Raw genomic sequence first — 25,216 nt, 5'->3', positions numbered from 1 at the left:
AGGAGCACGGAGCCCCCCTGAATGACCTTCATAGACTTGAAAAGAGAAGCTGACTTGGGAATGTCTTAGGAAAGTTTAAGGACAATGCCTTGTTTTGCTACAGCGCACATGTTCCGCGCCTCTTGGGATGGTCCCAGAAATTCTGTTTTTTTAAAGATCGTGTCTATTAAAACAATTATATTTTTGCAAGGCTTATGACTATGTGGGAAAAGCAGATCTTAGCAAGGGTTGTTGGAATCCAAAACGAGTATTTGAGGTAACCGCACATTTCAATTTGGAAAAAAATACCATACATTGTCACATGATTTTAAAGCTTTTTAGAAATATTAGCGCTAACTAATCTCGGAAATATGCCTGGTTACCTTCAATTTTCTTTATGGATTCAAATAGCTCCTGCTAGGATCTGCTTTTTCCACAGTCATAAACAAGGCAAAAAAAAACCTCTGTATTAACTGATTAAGAAGTACTGTTCTTAAGCCAGAATCCATTTGGAAACAACAGGATTATTTTCAGTGTAAGATAGTTTGTGTTTGGGGTTTTATTAGCAACCATAAATAATTGTCATGAGTTTCAGAATTAAACAGTAGAAATTATTGAACATTGTTTTTATCTGCTAATTAAACTCATAACTCAATTATTTTTGGTGTCAGATGGCAGGATAGGGCATACATGCTCTTGCAAAGACAAGGTTTTCTAAGCCTCATCCACACAGTGTTTTCATTTTGCCTAAAATGTAGCCTGAATTTTGCTCATTTTATCAGGTAAATGTCTATTCAATTACAAGTTCTTTCTTCAAAAGTCTCCATGTTCAAAACTGGTGCCTGTATCAATTTGATAAAAGAGCGTGAATCAGGAAAATTTGCTCATGTGTATTGCCCAACAAGACAGCATGGAAAAACTTGTTTACTCAGTGTCCACGAGAGGAAATGAGAATTTGTCAAAGAAGACTTGCTCATTCACACACGAGCAAGTTATCTACGAAGAACTGATTATCTGCATATCATTTCTATGTTAGTTTTCCTAAAAATCTAAACAAGGGTTGAACTTCTAAGAAACATACTAAAACTAGGTGACAGCATTCTTGTAAATATCATTATTATTGGCATCAGAAACCAGTTGCAGCCAGGAAATTTTGCCAACCATGCATGCTTCTCTCCAATGGTCAAAGGTAGAATATTATGCGTGGAATACCTCTGAATCATTCCAACTTTTAAAAAATATGGTCAAGAGTTCAGCTTGAAGCCTTCAGTTTGATTTTCTACTGTTCCTCTATGCATTGATTGCAATGTTTGATAAATATTCTTATTATTATTTTGCCTTCTTCTTGTCTGTTAAACCAGCACCCGCATTGAATTTGAAGAAGATGATATCCCCGTCGTTAACCACATAATTCTTGCCTTCTTGTTTGTACTTCCCTGCAGCCTGTGGAAATATGAGTAGGGAAACGTTTGGCTCAAGCCTATGGTTCATTAGTTGATAGGGAAGAGGAAGAACGAGTCCTTGCTCCGTGAGGTTTTTCTTTGGTGTTCCCCTCTCCTCAAAAACCAACATTTCTAATTTCCAGTTTGATCTGGAAAGTGTCCCCAATTAGTGCTCTGTGCTAAATACAATGACACTTAAAAAAAGCGATATATTTAATATGCTATTTCTTATTTATAGTCTAGGCATAGCCTAGGAATGGTTGAACAGCCCTCCTTTGAAGAGACACAATATCTCCACGTGATAGACGATTTTCATCTGCATTCATGTGCTTCTCCAGCTCTATTATCCCTGAAAGAAATAACAGCTAAGACTACTTGTACACTACCGCCTTTACTTTCAATAAGGCTTAGTCTACAGAGGAGGTGGATAACAGTTGAAGGGGTGTGGAACAAGGCCCAAAGTGACTTTTGATGTAAGGTCAAATTCTCCTTTTGTTTCACAAGCAAATACAAGGCAATTTGGAAGGAGAATCTAATAATAATTTATTGATCAAAAGTCACTTAGGGCTTTTTTCCAGGCACCTCTTCACTTAGTCATTGATAGCAAACTGTGCTGTTAACAAGTACGATACCTTGACTGCTGGCTCAGATCCAAGTTCCTTAAAATCGTCAAACTTCATCACTTCAGCCATGATGAAGCCTTTCTCAAAATCCGTGTGAATCTTCCCAGCAGCCTGTGGGGCTTTTGTTCCTTTCTAAAGAAAAGATACAGACAGAAATTTGGAATTAATAATATTATAAATTTGTGATTTAAAGTCTGTCAAATTGTTTACCTCGAACCTCATCCTGCAAAGTATGTTTTGTTTATGTAAGGAGTATTCGTGATGGAGTGCAAGCCACCCACCTTGTGCACACCTCTACCCAGCATAATTATATTCTTAAGCCACATTTACATGAGAAGAAAATGAGTTTTGTCCCTTGATGAAAATTATTTTTTTTTACATGTACATGAGTGGTTTCATCCAAGGATACCTGAACGAAATTTTCAAGTGCAGAAAAAACTTTATCCCGCCTAAATGAAATTTGTCAAAAGGATACTGTCCAATAAAGATGAGAGTAACACAATTTTAAATAGGCTGAAAATTTATAAGAAAATTGAAGAGACATAACCAGGATTCGTGATGATTCAAGATTAAAAATTAATGTTCTCCGGTTAAAAATTAAAAAGGTATAAGCTTTCGACAACCGTCCTGTTGTCTTCAAGGGATAACAATATTTTAATGCGTTGAAAAAAACAGGATGGTTGTTGAAAGCTTATACCTTTTCAATTTTTAACCAGAGAACGTTTTTAATCTTTAATCAGGCTGAAAATTGTTTTGTGGCTCCTTGGTCTAAAGTGTTGTTAACAGATGCATAATGCAACTAGAAAAAAACTGATGTTTTTTTTGTTGAAGTGTTATTCCAGGACAAAGAAAAGTAAAAGTATTGCGTTGTATAAATTTTATATAAGCTATTTATTTTTTCATCACGGTATTGAAGATGGAGAAGAAATCATCCCGGGACAAACACATCTCACTCCAGAATCATGAAAACACATTCAGCCTAATTTCTTTTTTACAAGAAAACTTAACTCACAAGAATTGTCCATGCCTTGACTTCATCTTTGCCAGCTGTGAAGAAATACTGAAGCTGGAGAGCCTTGAAGCCAGTACTGATAATTTTAGCAAGAGCACTAGAAACAAAACACAAAAGTGGTAAACTAAAGCAACAGCATTATAATGTTACAGTTTATTCAGGCTTTCTTTACATGTCTGCTTAAGGACGGTGCCTACTAATACCGAAGTATCTTTGTGTGGTTTATGACTATGCGGGAAAAGCAGATCTTAGCAAGGGCTATTGGAATCCAAAAAGAAAATTGGGGGTAACCACGCATTTTCAGAGATAATTAAGCACAGTATTTCTAAAAAGCACCAAAATATAGAGCAATGTATGGCAGTTTTTCCTAAATTGAAGCTTAATTATCTCTGAAAAAAGCATGGTTAACCCCAATTTTCTTTTGGGATACCAAGAGCACTAAAGTTCTAGTTTCTCGTGTAGTTTTAAACTGCGCAAAAATATCCCTGTATTAGTGAGCACCACCCATAGCAAACCCAAGTATCTCAAGATGCGCAGAACATATGCGCAGTAACGACAGTAGGCACCGTCCTTAAAGTGCCCCTGGGACGAAAATTTCATTTTCCATCTTTTTGCATTTTTGTGTAGAATATGACCTTCCTACTCATGTAACCAAATTTCAATCCTTTACGGCGATTGGAAGTATTTTTTTTAGCTCTTTATTCGAGATTTCACGGCCGCCATTATTTGGCCTTGTTCGGGAAGTTAAGGCTCAAATTACAGGAAGTGACGTCATTGGCTCAACACGAAAAATTCCACATGGCTAATTTGCATATGGATTCTACTTCACAAACTGTATTCTGCTGTTATCTAGTTCGCAACGGCAGAATACAGTTTATGAAGTAGAATCCATATGAAAATTTGCCATGTGGAATTTTTCGTGTTGAGCCAATGACGTCACTTCCTGTAATTTGAGCCTTAACTTCCGGAACAAGGCCAAGTAATGGCGGCCGTGAAATCTCGAATAAAAAGCTAAAAAAAAATACTTCCAATCGCCGTAAAGGATTGAAATTTGGTAACATGAGTAAGAAGGTCATATTCTACACGAAAATGCAAAAAGATGGAAAATGAAATTTTCATCCCAGGAGCACTTTAAGTTGTGTAGTCTACATAACTGTGATGGTATCTCATTATTTTGTTACTTCTTTTATCTGCAGATCAAATATATGATTCATACATCTTCAAGATGAAATGTCTTGGTATTAACAAATCTCTCAACTAGTACCATAACTAGTGCATGTTGATGTTAGGGCTTAAAGACTTAAATTTACAGTAAATGACAAGCTTTCACCTTTGCGTTCCAGCTTCTTTGAGGTACTTCTCCGCTTCTTCTGGACCCAAATCTACAAGCTACAGAAGCACAAAAACAAAAGAGTTTGTTCTTTAGCCATTTTGGTCTGAAAACAGGTTTTGCCAGCAAGTCTAAATGAAATAGAGTATAGACTTTTGACATCTCGACATAAGGGAGGGGTGGTATTTTAAAGGGTCAGGTCTGATCAGGAGGGGTAAATACCTACCTACCGAACTACCAAACAACCAACCAACCAGCCTGCCTACCTACCAACAATCTACCAACCAGCCAACCTACCTACCAGCCACCTACCTACCTACCTACCTACCTACCTACCTACCTACCTACCTACCTACCTACCAAACAACCAACCAACCAGCCTACCTACCAACTAACCAACCAACCTACCAACCCACCAACCTACCAACCAGCCTACCTACCTACCAACGAACCAACCAGCCTACCTACTGACCAACCAACCAACCTACCTACCTACCTACCAACCAACCAACCTACCTACCTACCTACCTACCTACCTACCTACCTACCTACCTACCTACCTACCTACCTACCTACCAGCTAACCAGCCTATCTACCTACCCACCAACCTAACTACCTTCCTACATACCACCGACCAACCAATCAACCACCCAACCTAACTACCAACCAACCGACCTACCCACCTTAGATTCCAGTGCACCACTAAGAGGAATTATTACAGCCCCACTGTCATGGCTATCTATCCACTCTTTTATCTTTGCTAGCCTTGAAAGAAATAAATAAAGGATCAGTAATGGAATTCTCCATCAGTTCTGGGCCATTCACAGCTAGTGAAAACAACAAGTAAGGCCAAAACTGACCATTTGTTCTTTTTCCTGATGTAATCCTTCTCTGATAAGTTCACTAAATATATCAGAGGTTTTGACGTAAGCAGTAAATGCTTGTTAAGAACTTCGACCTGAAATTAAAAAAGAAATAGAATAGAATAAAGACAGGGCCCAGTTGTTCAAAGCCCGATTAAGCTAATCCCGGATGGACTTAAAACTTTGATGTTAGTTTAATTAAAATCAATAAAGATTCTCCCAAATGATTTTTGTCCCTTAGTAAAGTCTTAAACTTTCTTAACCTTAAGCTTGAAATAAGCCTTTTGAACAATTTGAAACAAGTGAGATGAAAACTTCTATTAACTTTTAATCGTGGATCAGCATTAATTGGCTTTCGAACAACCGGGCCATGGTGACTCCAGACTCAGTAATTACAACCACCTTTTGCAACATAATAAACAGTATCATGTACTGTGCTAGCTGAAATATTGAATACTATACTACTGCAATAGAACATTTTCACTATGGCGTCATTTGACTACAACTACCATAATCCTTCAGTTTTTTGTTTCCTCATGCTAATTAGAGCTATTGTTCTTTGCTGTCCACTGGAATTACAAGATTTGAATTTGAAAAGGAAAACAAAATGAATTCTGGTAGTTGTAGTCAAATGACGCCATCAAGAAAATGGCCTATGCTAGTGATGCCATTGCAATGCAATTGCAGGGCTGGGAGCATAACCAACCAAAATGACTTTACAGATTGCTTTTTGTTGTTTTGGCTCAGATTCACTAGAAGTTTTGCATGTGGCCTTAAATTCCTTCAGGAAATGTTGCTCCAATGTTTTATCCGCTGCTTTGCACTTTGTTTTGTGATAAAAACAAAAATCTGGTCTATAATCATAGGATTTTATTGCAAACGCAGCATAAAGGAGCAGATAACACATTAGAGCAATGTTTCCTGAAGGAGTTCAAGGCCTCATGCAATCTGAACTAAAACAACAAAAAGTGATCTGAAAAGTCATTTAGGTTGGTTATTCTCCCCCCTTCAATAATTACAATAATTATTACTGCAATAGTGTTGTAAATATTATTTCACTCAATGACAGAACATCCACTGTTATACAGAGAGACTACTTGCACCCTTCTTACAGATAAAGCCCAAGGAATTAACAAGCTGCTATCAAACAAACATAAAAATAAAGAATATAATCATTAATGCTCTTCATGTTTCATGGCATTAAACAACACTGATGAGGAAGGAAGAGGGATTTTTTCTCCTTCACAGAAGAATGACTACAGGAGATTATTTGACAACTATTGAAGCTATTGGTAATTGAAAAAGCTATTGCGATAGTTATCGATAGTTGAAACAGTAATCCATCATTGCATTGCTATTAAAATACTCACCACTGTGATAAATCAATAGTTTGGGATAATGCTACACCCCTTGAACTCATTATTACACTTAAAACTGACCAGTACAAGAAAGGAAAACATGGGGCACCTTTTATTCAAGCCACTTAAAGGGGAAGTATCATGAGCATTTTGACCTTTTATCATAAAAATGGTGTGACAACACCTTCAAATAGTTACAAAATAATTCTAGAACATCAAGAAAAAGAAATCAACTGAATTCTTGAAAGGAACAACTTCAGGAACTGCTCTAGTGTATTTTGGGAATGAAAATGCAAGAACTTGAAACCGTTAGCCTAACTTTTTTCAAGTTGCAGTCCATCCTAACCAAGTCCATCTGTGGACAGAGACACCCATCAATAGTCTTTGTACACTGGGGTGTTAATTTACAACAAATAAGCAATACGTTTAGGTTTCTGTTGATAAAGAAAAAAAAAAACATTTTGGAGTTTTTGACATAATACCAAATTCCCGTCATACTTCCCTTTTAAATGTGCACAAAGTTAAACACAGTTTCTCCACTAAACTTACTTCTTTTGCGTCCCACGTTCCAAATCTTACATGATTTTTTTCTTCTGATACCCAGTGGTAAATTTTTTTCAAACTTTCCTGAAACAAAAATGGAACAAAAAATTACAACAACATATGCTTTATGAAAACAAAAAGAAAGCAACGGGAAGCAATGTTTACTGAACCCACCAAACCAAATAATATTTAATGGCATGTTCCTTTGGTTTGGTACTATTCTGGAGTAGCAATACATGGAATAGATCAGAAAAGTACAGTACCATGCAAATGTAAGTTGACAGTCCCTAGAAATTTGAACTTCGCAACTCAATCCTAGATCCTTGAAACTCAAAAGCTTCGAGTATCGAGGCTTGAGTCAAGTGCATCGAGTTTCAAGACAGGGATTCAGAAACAAAGAATTTTTTGCATGATTAGTTTTTCACACGTCTTATCTGAGGCCACAGTTCGGTTCCTTTTTACAGGAACCATCTCTACAGAGACAGCCAACTGTGTTTGCGTTTTTGATGGAGCGATGTGCGCAAGTGTATGCTGGAGCTGGAAAGAGTATATAACTCTGGGGGACGTTAAATAACCCACTCACTGTTCGCAAAGAGTAGGGGACATAGTTCCCGGTGTTGTGATCTGGTCTTTGCGTGTATACTCTCATGGTGGGTGCATTTGATCATCACGTCATGTTAAAATGCATGTTACAAGTATTAAGTATTCAGTATTTAATTCATTCTGCCCCTGATGGCAGAATAAACAGAAAACAGAAAAGTGCTAATTAACAAGCTTCACTGTTCAACTTTTACTATCAGTAACTAGTGCAATAATTAGACTAAATGACTAAATGCCCTTCTTGAATATCACTTCCACCCAGAAATAAAACAATTTTCAACAACTGTCAAAAATCCCGCCCACTGCAATTTTTAAAAAGTTTAAAAAGATTTTTAGGAAGGGGTTCAGATCTGTCATAGATGGAAAAGGTGACCATAACTTGTTAACCAATGTTTAGGCAATTCTTTGATGCCATTGTCGTAGTATCCCCTGATAAAGAGTGGTTGTAATGGTCGATCAAATTACTAAGTGCTGGGAAGTATTGGAAACTGTTGTGAGCCAGATTAATTGTCAATGAGTATTTTGTACTGGAAAGGGAAATCAACAAACTCATGGAAATCAATACACAATGAATCATTGTGGTAATAGTCTCAGTCAATAAGTGTTTGACAAGAGAAATCTCCACTTACATACTCTCCAAGTCTTTTTTTGTCCCCTCCTCTCACAACTGTCTTCTCCATATTGCTCTAAAGAATAAAAAAGTGAAAATTAATTTTTGGTTAAAATAGTGTACAAATTGTGAGTTTAGGGGCTGAAAAACTTGTAAGAGAATAACACAACAGTTACCTTTTGAAGTATGGAAAATAGAGTAATACAGTTTATACATGCACTTCTAAAAATAATTCATTGCTTACCACTTTATCTTTAAGGTATTCTTCATCCTAGTGAAGCAAAGAGAGAGTAGTGGTCCTGAGCGAGTCCATGTTAGAGGTTATTGTGCAGTTCCAGAAAATATCCATGCAAAACAAAACACCATCTGTGGGGAGAGTACCCCCCTCCTCCCAGAAAATTCCAGTTTAGCTTCATACTTTTCTTCTAAAATTTTGACTTTTAACACCCCCCTCCCTCTAGGAATTTCCGATGACCTTCTATGGGGTGGGTATGGATTTTTTTCTGGAACTACACATTAAAATTAATGTAAACGCAACAGCCTGATTTTAGATTGCAAGTAGCTTGAAACCTCTAACACTGAGAGTTACATGTATGCACCTATCATTGGCTATCTCCTTAGGGTGGGGACCTCGGACAAGTTGACACATCATTTCCTCACTGGGAGAATTCGGATCTTGTATTAGAAATCGAATGGTCAGTTGCTTGTTAAAGCATTTTACAAGAAAAATTAACATTTTTCCATTCTTGATAATGATGTTGGATACATCGAAATGTTGAATAACGTTACTCTTAATATTTCTTCTTATATTAGAGCAGTTTTAAACCAAGTGCCGTAAAACAAAACCAAACTAGTATTACTCTGACCAATCACGACAAACAAACAAAAAAAAACATGGCAAACCAATTAGAACTAACGCTGTCTGATATTTCGATGATGCTATCATCATTATCAAGGCAAAGTGGCCGTTTAAATGTCTATTATAATGTTTTCACTTATTTATACCACAAAGAAACAGCTACTTTGCCTTAATAATGATGATACCATCATCGAAATGTCGGACAGCTTTAGTTTTAATATTTGTACTGAAGCTTTTCAGTAAATCTTTAACTATGTGAAACCAATAACTTTTTGAATCTGAAACAAACACATGCAATTGACACCAAGCACAGGTGCACTCATGCAAGCAAGTCATGATTAGTTTTGGTTTTACTTGGTTGTAGAAGTGGCGAGAGTCTTGCTAACTAATCACAGAAAGTTATAGAGCATAACCAAAGAAAAAACGAAATTACTTTCAATGCTCAATTGAAAACTACTTCAACTTTACCTCCCCTAAATTTTATTTGTTCTGTCTTCGATTGTAATAACTGTAATAATATTTACTTTATCCTTAAACAGTTGTAAGTCTGGCCCACCTAGATTAGCTCTCGCTACCCGTGAGCCAGTCTCTCTTTTTTGAATAAACATGAAACTTTAACTTGTGTATTATTTTTACAGACAGTATACCTTTACTTAATTACCTTTTTCCTCAATTCTTCTGAAATGATTTCCAAGTCTCGCACAGGGTTCACTTCTCCCTCAACATGAGTCACATCTTCACCCTCAAATGCACCTGAAAGGAAAATAGTTGAAAATCATCAATGAAAAAATGAACTAAAACACTACGGTATAACATGCATCTCCAGCAATCAAACAGGGTCACACATGTAACATCCACAGTATCCTGTACGAATTTTACTTTTCTTTTTAGCACTTTGACTTTTGACACCCCCTCTGCCCTCAGATTTCCAATGACCTTCCATAAGGGGGAGGGGATGGTCATTTTCTGAAAGTGAATAGCAGCCTATACTAATAAAAACTATTGCATTTGTTTGCAATAAAAACCTTTGGTTATGGGCTAGATTTCATTTGTATCACAAAATAAGCACAGAGCAGCACACAAAACATTGGAGGAAAGTTCCTGAAGGAGTTAAGTCCACATGCAAAAACTCTTGTGAATCTGATCAAGCTAAAACAACAAAAAGCAATCTGAAATGAACTGTAGGATGGGAGCCCTTCAATTGATGGCTCAAGAAAATACTCTTACCCAACTTAAGAGACTAGAGAGAGACAATTTACATTTAAAAAGTTTGCACTTACGTATCATATGGAATATAGCATCACACGCCCATATATGTGATAAAAATGCATTTCCCAAGCCCTGTAGACAAGTTAAAATATGATGATTTTATTAAACCAACTCAGATGGTGTGATTTTTACTCGTGATTGTAGCATCTGAAGTTTTCATGTCATGCTCACAAACAAATGAAAAATTTAGTAAAACAATGTGCTTATATAAATAAGTCAATTTAGCATCGTCCCACGGGCCAGATTCAAGTACCCTCCTGAAAAGTATCTTACAGTAGCACACAAAGCACGTTATCACCCTCGTGTGAGACATGTATCATGTTGCGTGCTACACGTTTTGCATTGCGCACCATGAGAATTGTGCAGCATGTGAAAAAATAAAAACTGTAAGTATTGGGGTGTTAGCTCAACAATACGCAAAAAATATGAACGCAAGTGTTTACTTGACTCTCGAGAACATGATTGAAACTGGTTACGATGTAACTTATGGTTTGCTTCCCTATGAGCAAAATAACAAATGTTGTTTCTTAACAGATGTACTTCTTATTATCTTCAAACTTCAATATTGAAATAATTTCCTTAACAATGTTAATCACCTTTTCTTCTGTTTATGCAAGTTTTAAGACTCATTCATATTTTTGGCTCATAATTTCTTGAGAAATTACCTGGCCTTCATGTGCCCCTTGAACCAGACCAGCAATGTCTGTCACATGTAGGAAAGCTGGAACTTTGCTGAAAAAAAAATCAATCAAATGATATGTCTTGGTTTGTTTCTTAAAGTTTTCCACTGGGCGTGTTCAAGAGTAAAGATGGAAGCAAAATGTCTGTGAGGGTTACAAAATAATTTTGTTGTTTAATTATTTTTGAAAAATGCACAGCTACCCACAATTTTCTTTTTGGATTTTCAAAATCTCTTGCAAAGATCTACTTTTCCTGCATAGTCATAAACTGTGCAAAAATACATCTGTATTAGGAGGTACCAAGTGATATCATATTCTGGAATACAGCCAATTACCAGTAAATGCACCCTTACACTTAAAGTGCACCTAACCCCCAAATTTTTTTTTCTCTTAAATAAAACTTTGCACCTGTTTGAAACATATTGCGCTATTTGGCGCCTTTTTCAACCAAATCCTGACTTTTTAAAGGCTGTAAAAATTACGAAATCTAGCCATCATTTGTCCCATGACCGAGCTAGAAAGGGGCATGGGTCTATTCCTTACTTGACGTCACAAACTGATTTGCATTGTATCAAGTCTTTGTGAAAATGCATGCAAAGCAGTTTGTGACGTCATGTAAGGAATAGACCCATGCCCCTTACTAGCTCGGTCATGGGACAGATGATGGCTAGATTTCGTAACTTTTACAGCCTAAAAAAAAAGTCAAAATTTGGTTGCAAAAAGGCTCAATGGGTTTCGAACAGGTGCAAAGATTTATTTAAGCAAAAAATAATTTGGTGGGTTAGGTGCACTTTAAGCTGTAAGCAACCTGGGGCCAAGAAAGAACATCAACTGTTCTCTTTTTTTTTTTCAGTTTGAATTCCCTTACCTTGCTGGCTTGTGAAATTCACATAGAAAATCCCATCTTTCATCTGGAACAGCCACTCGACGTGCATTGAGGGAAAGCAAAATACATGTACAGGATTATTTTCGATGTAAATTAAAATAACTTTTTACAGCCAATCTACATCAGGCGTGACCAGTAGTTTTGAAATTTGAACAGAGATTGAAATTTACATGTCAATTTTAAACATCACCAGAGAGATTTCAGAGTTCCCGTATAAATTTCCCCGTTAGTTTACCGACAGTATAAAGCTATGAATTATTATAATTCTTTACATTACAACATTACAGTAAAAGTATTTCAAAAATAACAATTAATTTTGTTGTTTCCCAAGTATTTTGATTTTCTTTTTCAGCTAATGCGTCTTTTTCAGAAAGATTTCTAGAGAAATCTTGAGGATCCCATATGCATTCAGAACTGAACTTGGTAGTAAAAAGGCTTAATCATTATCCTTAAAATAATAAATTATATAGATGTAGTTTGATCTTGACATTTCAAGGTCACCTGGTAGATGTTACATGTATAAACAAAATTATTGGATGATACTTATTTTCATTAGGATCTGAAAGGAAAAAAGAAAAGAGAAACAATAATTATTACTTTTGAAAAACTGACCAAGATAACATGAAAAGCACAGTAGTTTGTTCTGTGTTTACAAATTACAGGATGCAACATATCAATAATTTCAATACTCAATAACAATCAATATTATTGTAATAATTGATTAGTATCAAAAATCAATAAATTAAAACAATTATTGATAGCAAATGTTTTGGTGATTATAGATTTCCATTGCTTTTTCTTTGAGTGATCAATCAAAATCGATAATTCAACCCCTAATTTGATGTTTATCAATAATTTTGACTTACCGGTATCAATTTATTATTGCCAATAATTATAAATATTATTGATGAATTGATTAGGTTTTCGAGGATCAATTTTGATCAATTTGTTACGTCCCACTAACATTATTAATGTTTTTGTACATGTAAACACACTCACACCGTAAAACAGCACCAACCCTCCCTTATCAATCTATTCCTTCCAAATTTAACTGATTGAACCCAATCTTCCCTCCCAAATAAATTGACCCCCTCCTGCAAACGAGCCTTTAGTTTCTATAAAAGTCTGCAACAGATTGGGTTTTAAACAATCTCATTCCCAGAGTCCTCAAGCTCTTTGGCCAGCAGTTGGTCGCCAGGAGAGACTCTGAAGAATTCGAAAAAAATTAAATTTTCTGATTGGCTGCCTCATAACGGCTTGCATTGTTTTATCACAGAAATCCTGCGGTAATAAAATTACAGTACCCCAGTGTCTCTCCTGGCGACCAACCGCTGGCCAAAGACCCTGAGGACTCTGGGTACAAGATAAGATTTAAAATGAACAAAAATAAGCCAGGAACTGTGGCATGTGGATACAATCTTAGCCTATTGTAGGGAAAAGAGCCAAAGTTCCTTGTATCTGGGAAATTTTGGTGACTTGCGGGATAGACTGGAAGATTCATTCTATATATGAGAGATACCCAGATAAACCCCGATAGCTGCCAAACAAGTAAATATGGTCTGAAATTTTGAAGAGATTTTGGGGGTCAGGAAATGGATAAATAATTAATGCTAAATACAATTTTAAAACATACATTGTCTTTGTTTAATGGTGTTGACACTTAACAGCCTATCACTAAATAATATGCTTGTGGCCCTCAGATTTCAGTTTAAATTGGAATTTGGAATTGTTGGTTTTTAAGGAGAGTGGAAAATTATCTGGAGTACCCAGAGAAATAAGAAAACAACAAACTTAGCCACCATGTCACACCAAGACTGGGAATTAAACTGGCAAGATTTTGGCATAGCCCCATACAGTTTAAAATTATGTGTACATTTTGGGATTGAAACTCTATTCATGCTAGCCATTTTTGGAACAGGGGTTAGTATGACACTGGTGATTGTAGAAAAAAAGTCATTTGTTAACCCATAAAACACCAAAGAGCTCTCTATTAAGAAACTTGATTCAAACATGACCATGCCTTCCAGGTCAAATTGGAATTTGGAAGTGTTGGTTTTTGTGGAGGGAGGAAAACCAGAGAATTAGGAGAAAAACCCTTAGAGCAGGGACAAGAACCAACAACAAACTCAACCCACATATAGCGTCAATACAGGGAAACAAACCCAGGCCACACTGGTGAGAGCAGACTGCTCTCACTTCTGCACCATCTCTGCTCCCCCACAGAATTAATGTATGGGGCTGTGCAGAAACCTTAACCTTTAAGCCCAGCCCACAAACTTAGTAGATGGTGATTGCTCTCGCCACTGTGATCTCCCTTTTCCCTTAACTGGAGTGAAGGGGGACAGGAGGGTGGGGGAACACTTCCAACCCCTTTTTCGTCTGTTGATAACAGTTACTTGTTAGCAATTGATTCAATAAATTAATCTTAATCAGTTGTTGTTAGCAATGTCTCAATACACCTGTCGAACTCAAACCTGATTGTCATCGATTGCTGATGGTATCAATCTAAGAATGGTACTGATCGGTCTCTACTGATTGTTATGGGTTGTCCATTTATCGAGTATGGAAATAAGCTTAAATGGTAGAGTATAAAATAAAATATGATCGTATACTAACCTATCGTGCAGAATGGAAAATTTTCTGCTGCCGCTGAACTTTTGGTCAAAACATTGAAAAAGGTCGATTTCCTGAAAATTCCACGTGTATAAACAACAAAATCCAAATAATCAAAATAAATAAAGAACTCTTGGTATATACTCCATGGGAGAATGCCATGGTTCCACCGGTATATATAATATATTATAATATATTCCATACTATAAACACCTTTACAGGACTATACACATAAAGGAGAATGCCATGGATGCACCGGTATAATATATTACACACCTTTACAGGGCTATACACACCTATAGAGAGGTATACACACCTTTACAGGGCTATAGACACCCATACAGCGCTATATAGGGCTATACACACCTATAAAGGGATATACACACCTACACAGCGCTATACAGGGCTAAAAACACCTGTAAAGAGATATACACACCTTTACAGGGCTATACACACTTTTACAGGGCTATACACACCTATAAAGAGATATACAGGGCTATACACACCTATAAAGGGATATACACACCTTTACAGGGATATACACACTTTTACAGGGCTATACACACCTATAAAAAGATATACACACCTTTACAGGGTTATACACACCTATAAAGTGCTATACAGGGCTATACACACCTATAAAGAGATATACACATCTTTACAAGGCTATACACACCTATACAGCGCTATACAGGGCTATACACAACTATAAAGACATATACACATCTTTACAAGGCTATACACACCTATACAGCGCTATACAGGGCTAAAAACACCTGTAAAGAGATATACACACCTTTACAGGGCTATACACACTTTTACAGGGCTATACACACCTATAAAGAGATATACAGGGCTATACACACCTATAAAGGGATATACACACCTTTACAGGGATATACACACTTTTACAGGGCTATACACACCTATAAAAAGATATACACACCTTTACAGGGTTATACACACCTATAAAGTGCTATACAGGGCTATACACACCTATAAAGAGATATACACATCTTTACAAGGCTATACACACCTATACAGCGCTATACAGGGCTATACACAACTATAAAGACATATACACATCTTTACAAGGCTATACACACCTATACAGCGCTATACAGGGCTAAAAACACCTGTAAAGAGATATACACACCTTTACAGGGCTATACACACTTTTACAGGGCTATACACACCTATAAAGAGATATACAGGGCTATACACACCTATAAAGGGATATACACACCTTTACAGGGATATACACACTTTTACAGGGCTATACACACCTATAAAAAGATATACACACCTTTACAGGGTTATACACACCTATAAAGTGCTATACAGGGCTATACACACCTATAAAGAGATATACACATCTTTACAAGGCTATACACACCTATACAGCGCTATACAGGGCTATACACAACTATAAAGACATATACACATCTTTACAAGGCTATACACACCTATACAGCGCTATACAGGGCTAAAAACACCTGTAAAGAGATATACACACCTTTACAGGGCTATACACACTTTTACAGGGCTATACACACCTATAAAGAGATATACAGGGCTATACACACCTATAAAGGGATATACACACCTTTACAGGGATATACACACTTTTACAGGGCTATACACACCTATAAAAAGATATACACACCTTTACAGGGTTATACACACCTATAAAGTGCTATACAGGGCTATACACACCTATAAAGAGATATACACATCTTTACAAGGCTATACACACCTATACAGCGCTATACAGGGCTATACACAACTATAAAGACATATACACATCTTTACAAGGCTATACACACCTATACAGCGCTATACAGGGCTATACACACCTATAAAGAGATATACACACCTTTACAGGGCTATACAAACCTTTACAGGGCTATACACACCTATAACAAGATATACACACCTTTACAGGGTTATACACACCTATAAAGAGATATACACATCTTTACAAGGCTATACACACCTATACAGAGCTATACAGGGCTATACACAACTATAAAGACATATACACATCTTTACAAGGCTATACACACCTATACAGCGCTATACAGGGCTATACACACCTATAAAGAGATATACACACCTTTACAGGGCTATACACACTTTTACAGGGCTATACACACCTATAAAGAGATATACACACCTTTACAGGGCTATACACACCTATAAAGCCCTATACAGGGCTATACACACCTATAAAGGGATATACACACCTTTACAGGGCTATACAGACTTTTACAGGGCTATACACACCTATAAAGAGATATACACACCTTTACATGGCTATACACACCTATACAGCGCTATACAGGGCCATACACACCTTAACAGGGCTATACACACTTTTACAGAGCTATACACACCTATACAGCGCTATACAGGAGTATACACACCTATAAAGAGATATACACACCTTTACAGGGCTATGCACACCTATAAAGTGATATACACACCTTTACAAAGATATACACACCTATACAGCGCTATACACAGCTATACAGGGCTATACCTGGATCTATAAAGAGATATACACACCTTTACAGGGCTATACACACCTATAAAGAGATATACACACCTTTACAGGTGCTATACACACCTATACAGCGCTATACAGGGCCATACACACCTTAACAGGGCTATACACACCTTTACAGAGCTATACACACAAATACAGCGCTATATAGGGCTATGCACACCTATAAAGTGACATACACACCTTTACAGAGCTATACACACCTATACAGCGCTATACACAGCTATACAGGGCTATACCTGGATCTATAAGGAGATATACACACCTTCACAGGGCTATACACACCTATAAAGAGATATACACACATTTACAGGGCTATACACACCTACACAGTGCTATACACAGCTATACAGTGCTATACAGAGCTATACAAGGCTATACACAGCCATACAGTGCAATACACAGCTTAATACAGGACCATACACAGCTATACAGGGCTATGCGTACCTTTACCGGGCTTTACACGCCTATACAGTGCTATACACACCTATACAGACCTATCCAAGGCTATATACAGCTATACAGAGCTATACAAGCTATAGAGAGCTATACACAGCTACACAGAGCTAAACACAGCTATACAGGGCTATTCACAGCTATACGGAGCTATACACAGTTACACAGAGCTATACACAGTGTCGTGTAACCTGTCAGCGGACACGGGGTGTTGTGCACTGGAGATCGGGAAGTGTCAACCACAGTATAAAATTCAACAGCACAAGTTGACTCAACAGCATTTAATACGATCACCAACTCGTCTGAATTATTGTACACATGCGGTGAAAACTTAAAGGGGAAATTGCAATGTACAAGATTAAAAAGGGGGTAGAGACTAATTACAAAAGAAGCAAAATTGGGGGAAAACGAAAACTGAATACAATAAGCTGAAACTTACGTCTGTTCCTAACTAAAGGGCTAAAGAAAGTCCAACGTTATGTAACTCCGAAAAAGATAAAACTGCTCTGAAACTCCGATGTTGCTCCGTAGATCTCCTAACTCCAACTCCACAAAAACTTAAGGGGCGTTCTCTGATAAGGGTACAATTGACGTGTACAGTTGTAAAACTAATTAGAAAACAGGAATGGCTACATTGGCTGGCAACGTAATTGATTGAAACTGTGAACAATAGTACATGGAAATAGGGGTGTAAAAACTTGATAAATCAAAACAAAACTAAGCTTAATTACGTAATCACGTTCTCTTTGGTTAAATGTTCATTGTTCATCACACTCCTCGCCCAAGGATTCTTATCCTTGCTACTCATATTGTCTTGGCGTTTACTGCTGGTCTGGATCAGCTGTGTCGGTCAGGAGTAGAACTAGCTCCTTAATTGGTCTAAGGTAGGTTTTCCTTTCTCCATCTCTGACCACGTTTACTTTGACTTTCCTCACTATACCGTCGTCGCTCCTCAGGACTTCCGACACTCGTCTTAGTGGCCAATCGTTACAGTGTTGTGATTCGTCTCGCACAAGAACGATATCTCCTACGCACAGGTCTCGCCGCGTCTCCGTCCACTTTTGTCGCGGCTGTAGGCTCTGCAAGTACTTTCTCCTCCACCTAGTCCAAAATTGTCGATCCGCAAGGAACTGGACTCGCCTCCATCGACAGTGAGCGTAGATATCTGTGCGCATGAACTGGCCTGGAGGGGGTCCGGTTGGGCGTGTCTTCATAGTGAGCAACATCGCAGTGGACAGGGGCTACGGGTCATTGACGTCAGAGGGCAGCGCTGCTATCGGCCTGGCGTTTACAATGGCCACCACTTCGGCCATCAGTGTCACCAGCAATTTGTGTGTAAGCTGACTCTGACCTAACTCAGTGAACATGGCATCCAATACACGGTGAATCGTATTAATCTGCCTCTCCCACACACCGCCAAAATGTGACGCATGGGGAGGGTTAAACTCCTACTTGCAACCGCACTCTGTTATGAACTTCTCCACTTTCTTCTCATCTAACTCGGATGCTGCTGCGTGAAGCTCTGTCTTAGCTCCAATGAAATTTGTACCCCGATCGCATCTGAGGAGTCTAGCATGGCCTCCTAATGCGAAGAGCCTCCTCAATGCACAGATAAAGGCACTGGAGTCCATAGCTTCTAAGACTTCCATGTGAATGGCTTTGCTGCTCTGGCACGTGAACACTAGGCCCCAACGCTTGGCGTTTACTCCTCCTCCTCTAGTCTTACGTGCTTGCACCGCCCAGGGGCCAAAGACATCAAATCCTACATTAGTAAAGGGGGGACAGACTTCGGTTCTATCTGACGGGAGGTCGGCCATACGCTGTTCTAGGTGTGGTCCTCTCAGTTATCTTCTTACATAGGACACAAGCTCCGATGACCTTCGTGACTACGTCATGGCCTCCAATAAGCCAGAAACCTGCTTGTCTAATTGCACCTCCTGTGATCTGTCTCCCTTGGTGGTGTACCTCATGATGATAGAGTTTACCTATTAGCTGCGAGACATAGTGACACTTCGGTAGTACGATTGGGTGTTTTTTCATTATACTCCATCTGTGCTCTTCTTAATCTGCCTCCAACGTAGAGGATCCCGTGGCTGTCTAGAAACGGATCGAGACGGTACAGCTGCGAGCCTTTGAGAGCCTTCTTGGCGCTACTTTGGATTTCTCCCGGTAGCGCGGGTTCTTTTCTGGCGTCGCTTAACAACCCACTGAACGCTTCTCTCTGCATGCTGCTGATTATGACGCGCAGGGCCTGATCCCATTCTTTGATTGTCGGGGGTCTGAGTTTGCCTTGTGTATTACGCGCTTTACTCCTGAGGTTAACTCTTTCTGGTTTTAACGTCTCTCCAGTGTTTGAACTCTCTGACAACGACAATAAGGTTAGCGACTGTTCGCTGCAGAGACTTAAGTGACGAAAATTTCTTGAGCCTCTCTGCTCCAAGGCCTGGTTCTTCCTCTTCGTGCGTATTTACACTGGCGCTGAACACTGCTTTTTGGACTTCAGGGTCGCTTGCGACGAGCGCGAACGTTTCATCGGTTGTGGGAGTTCTCTTCAGTTTGCGCAGGAATTCCGGGCCTAATAGCCAGCTCGTCTCCATTAGCTTGCTTGAGGGGACTCGGCGCGTTGCTAGGTCTGCTGGGTTCAAATCACATATCTCCACTGTTCCGGGGTAGACATGCTCCTAATCAGCTCGACTCGGTTGGCTACGCACAAATAGAACCGTCAACTCTCATTGGTTATGTAGCCAAGTACCACTTTTGAATCGGTGTAGTATATCATGTCAGAGATCTTCAGATCGATTTCTTTTATAACTCTCTGGGCTGCTTGAACAGCTAGGACCGCTCCGCACAGTTCTAGACGCGGTATAGTCGTCGGATTTAATAGGGCGACTCTTGTTTTGCCGTAGACGAGAGCCATAGACAGCCTCGTTTGCTTCATTGAACTGGCGAAGGTAGACTGCGGCTCCAATAGCGTCCTGGCTTGCGTCGGAAAAGGCGCGTAACTCCGCTCTAGTCACGCTGCCGAAATCTTTAGGGCGGTAACAGCGAGGCACGGAAAGGTTCTGCAACTCTATGAGAGAGTCTCTCCAACGTGTCCACCGATTTATCATCGCGGTAGGGAGGGGGTCGTCCCAGGCTAGGGAGGTATTGTTCTCCTTTGTCCGTTCTCCCATATGGACAAGCTGCTGCAGTATTTTTCACCCTTTGAGCACAACAGGTACTGCAAAGCCGAGTGGATCGTACACGGAGTTGACGATGGACAATACTCCTCTCCTTGTGAACGGCTTCTCCGGCAAAGGGACCTTAAAGGTAAAGGCATCTGTCTCCAGGTCCCAGTACACCCCGAGCGAACGTTGAGCTGGCAAGCTGCCGTGGCGTAAATCCAGGTCACGCACCTCTTTTGCCCAATCTTCGGCCGGGAAGGCTTCCATGACCTCCACAGAATTAGAAACTACTTTGTGAAGTCGGAGGTTAGCTGTGGCTAGGGTAGCTTGGACACTCTTAACAAGGTCTGTCGCTCCTTGAGTAGATGGAAGCGAGGTCAAGCCATCATCGACGTAAAAGTTACGGCTAATGAACTTTTTGTCAATGGCTGTTCTGCGTAGGCCGTAGGTAGCGACTGCGGGACTGGGTCCATTGCCAAATAAGTGTACATTCATTTGATATTTTATAATGGGCTTTGACGGATCGTTACCTTCGAACCATAGGAAACGAAGGAAGTCTCCATGGGATGGATCAACATAGAATGAATGAAACATTTGCTCGATGTCACACATTACTGCTATATTCTCCTTGCAAAAGCGCATGAGAACACCAATGAGGTTATTCATCAGGTCAGGGCCTGGTAAAAGTACTTAGTTCAATGAAATTCCTTCAAACTCGCAACTGGAATCAAATACGATGCGAATGGTGCGCTGTGTATTGTGACAAGTTGACAAAATGTGTAGAGGCGCAGATAATTTAACTAACAGACATTGTGATAAAAATTTGCATGCAAGTGGCGACACTTTCGTTCAACAATGACCGACGAACGCTCTATTAACCTGACGATACTTAAAACAGTTATAAAGCTAAGAGAGAACAGGCAGACCTTCTCTTCTTGACATTGCCAATGAATTTTCCGATCACACCAGTAACGGAAAGCGAAATTTCAAATTTTTTAAACGATATGATATTGCACATGCAGTAAATATCCGCCACTCCCTCATTACCCCTCACCATCTTCCTCTAATTTTTGGTATAATTTAACGGCAGCTCCGAGAAAATCCTTGGATTTCTGGATTATTTATAATTAAGGTTGATGTCAGTAGTACTACAGTGGGGAATATTCCAATGTATTGGTGGTAAATTTAAAGAACTGATAAAAGGAGCTCTTGAAGATGGTTGCAATTACTAATTCGTAGGAACTAGATAAATCCCGGCCTGGGTTCCTGCAGGTGAGGGCATTATTGGTAGTGGTCCTGAGTAATAACTTAGTCGTATAGTCATAGTTTTTTCTGTCTTTAGCTATTTTGGTTTAGCACCTCAATGCTCATGGTTGGTCGTTCTTCTTCTTTCAAAGCCATAGCAGGATGGGCTGCTGAAATTGGCTAGAACACAGCTCATTGGTTCCCACCCAGATTTCGTGTAAAATTTGTGCACTTTCCGGTTGTATTAGTACTTGCTTGGTTAAGCATTAAGAGTACCTAAAGTACTACCTAAGTGGTGCAGGGACCTCAACTAGTGCAAGAACCTTTAGTAGTACAAGCGCTATAGCTGTTTATAGTCCTGTATAGCTGCGTATACCGCTGTATAGCTATATATAGCACTGTATAACTGCGTATAGCCCTGCATAGCTGTGTATAGCACTGTATAGGTGTATATAGCACTGTATAGCTGCATATATAGCGCTGTATAGCTGTGTATAGCATTATATAGGTGTATATAGCTCTGTATAGCTGCGTATAGCCCTGCATAGCTGTGTATAGCCCTGTATACCTGTGTATAGCTCTCTCTATATAGCTGTGTATAACTGTGTATAGCTCTCTATAGCTATCTATAGCTCGTATAGCTTTGTATAGCCTTGTCTAGGTCTGTATAGGTGTGTATAGCACTGAATAGGTGTGTAAAGCCCGGTAAAGGTATGTATAGTTCTGTATAGCTGTGTGTGGTCCTGTATAGCTGTGTGATTGCACTGTATAGCTGTGTATAGCCTTGTATAGCTCTGTATAGCACTGTGTAACTGTGTATAGCAATGTATAGGTGTGTATAGCTCTGTAAAGGTGTGTATAGCCCCGTGTAGCTTTTTATGGTCCTGTATAGATGTGTATTGCACTGTATAGCTGTGTATAGCCTTGTATATAGTCGTGTGTAGCTCTGTATGGCCGGGCATAGCGCTGAATAGGTGTGTATAACCCTGTATACTGTGTATAGCCTTGTATAGCTCTGTATAGCCCTGTATAGGTGTGTATAGCCCTGTACAGGAGTGTATAACCCTGTATAGCTGTCTATAGCACTGTACAGCTTTGCATAGCCTTGTATAGCTGTGTATGGTCCTGTATAGCTATGTATTGCACTGTATAGCTGTGCATAGCCATGTATAGGAGTGTATAACCCTGTAAAGGTGTGTATAGTCCTTTAAAGGTGTGTATAGCGCTGAATAGCTGTGTATAGCGCTGTATAGGTGTGTTTATCTCTGTTTAGGTGTGTAGAGCCCTGTAAAGGTGTGTATAGCGCTGTACAGGTGTGTATAGCTCTTTAAAAGTGTGTATATCTCTTTATAGGTGTGAATAGCGCTGTATAGGTGTGTATAGCCCTGTAAAGGTGTGTATATCTCTTTATAGGTGTGTATAGCCCTGTAAAACTGTATATAGCGCTGTATAGGTGTGTATAGCCCTGTAAAGGTGTGTATATCTCTTTATAGATGTGTATAGCCCTTTACAGCTGTGTATAGCGCTGTATAGGTGTGTATAGCTCTGTAAAGGTGTGTATATCCCTTTATAGGTGTGTATAGTGCTGTATAGCTGTGTATAGCGCTGTATAGGTGTGTATATCTCTTTATAGGTGTGTATAGCCCTGTATAACTGTTTATAGCGCTCTATAGGTGTGTATAGCTCTTTAAAGGTGTTTATATCTCTTTATAGGTGTGTATAGCGCTATATAGGTGTGTATAGCACTGCAAAGGTGTGTATATCTCTTTATAGGTGTGTATAGCCCTGTAAAGCTGTATATAGCGCTGTATAGGTGTGTATAGCCCTGTAAAGGTGTGTATATCTCTTTATAGATGTGTATAGCCCTTTATAGCTGTGTACAGCGCTGTATAGGTGTGTATAGCCCTGTAAAGGTGTGTATATCCCTTTATAGGTGTGTATAGTGCTGTATAGCTGTGTATAGCGCTGTATAGGTGTGTACATCTCTTTATAGGTGTGTATAGCCCTGTATAGCTGTTTATAGCGCTCTATAGGTGTGTATAGCTCTTTAAAGGTGTTTATATCTCTTTATAAGTGTGTATAGCGCTATATAGGTGTGTATAGCACTGCAAAGGTGTGTATATCTCTTTATAGGTGTGTATAGCCCTGTAAAGCTGTGTATAGCGCTGTATAGGTGTGTATAGCCCTGTAAAGGTGTGTTTATCCCTTTATAGATGTGTATAGCCCTTTATAGCTGTGTACAGCGCTGTATAGGTGTGTATATCCCTTTATAGGTGTGTATAGTGCTGTATAGGTGTGTATAGCTCTTTAAAGGTGTGTATATCTCTCTATAGGTGTGTATAGCCCTGTAAAGGTGTGTATATCCCTTTATAGGTGTGTATAGCCCTGTATAGCTGTGTATAGCGCTGTATAGGTGTGTATAGCTCTGTAAAGGTGTTTATATCTCTTTATAGGTGTGTATAACTCTGTATAGCGCTGTATAGGTGTGTATAGCCCTGTAAAGGTGTGTATATCCCTTTATAGGTGTGTATAGCCCTGCATAGCTGTGTATAGCGCTGTATAGGTGTGTATAGCCCTGTAAAGGTGTATATATCTCTCTATAGGTGTGTGTAGCCCTGTAAAGGTGTGTGATATATTATACTGGTGCATCCATGGCATTCTCCTATATGTGTATAGCCCTGTAAAGGTGTTTATAGTATGGAATATATTATAATATATTATATATACCGGTGGAACCATGGCATTCTCCCATGGAGTATATACCGAACTCTTTCAAGGTAAGCTAAGCTTTCTCAAGCATACACGTGAACTCACCCTACATTAGGAAGTCCTACAATTCCACATTTTAGAGACGTTCCAAATCTTCCCATTAATGGAGTAGGCTTCTCCTCTTCCTTCTTCTTAGGAGGCATTTTGAAACTGATTGAAACAGAAAAACACCGAAGAACCAGCCTCTTATCAAACCTTACAACTGTCGATGCAATTCTTGCACTATGGCGGAAGGGCATAACAGAGCATACTCTCTTTGATAAGCCGCTGGAAGTCGTTCGATTGATCGCCGTCAAGGTGAAATGGTACGCGTCCTATGATTGGTTAACAATCAGCTGACAGTTTTGGC

The 25,216-nt window shown here is 39.0% G+C and overlaps 1 protein-coding gene and 1 long non-coding RNA gene across 2 annotated transcripts in view; one reads left to right on the top strand and one right to left on the bottom strand.

Moving 5' to 3' along the window:
* The window catches only part of LOC146481914 (uncharacterized), a 147,104-nt gene that overhangs the window by 17,213 nt on the left and 104,675 nt on the right, over positions 1–25,216 (top strand). The gene's annotated exons all lie outside the window — the stretch shown is intronic.
* On the bottom strand, positions 521–25,124 carry LOC146481922 (obg-like ATPase 1). Its single transcript, XM_085107990.1, has 16 exons — positions 24,913–25,124; positions 14,671–14,741; positions 12,602–12,613; positions 12,037–12,097; positions 11,154–11,220; positions 10,500–10,560; positions 9,881–9,972; positions 8,605–8,631; positions 8,380–8,436; positions 7,157–7,234; positions 5,247–5,344; positions 5,070–5,151; positions 4,387–4,445; positions 3,057–3,153; positions 2,054–2,176; positions 521–1,422 (listed from the first exon to the last, which is right to left on the bottom strand). Exons 1-16 carry the CDS (start codon positions 25,104–25,106, stop codon positions 1,309–1,311), a joined length of 1,293 nt encoding a protein of 430 aa, XP_084964116.1. The 5' UTR covers positions 25,107–25,124; the 3' UTR covers positions 521–1,308.

The sequence above is a fragment of the Pavona decussata genome, unplaced genomic scaffold, assembly GCF_977016875.1.
Source record: "Pavona decussata unplaced genomic scaffold, jaPavDecu1.1 SCAFFOLD_48, whole genome shotgun sequence".
NCBI lineage: Eukaryota > Metazoa > Cnidaria > Anthozoa > Scleractinia > Agariciidae > Pavona > Pavona decussata.
This window is presented reverse-complemented; position numbering and strand designations above follow the sequence as displayed.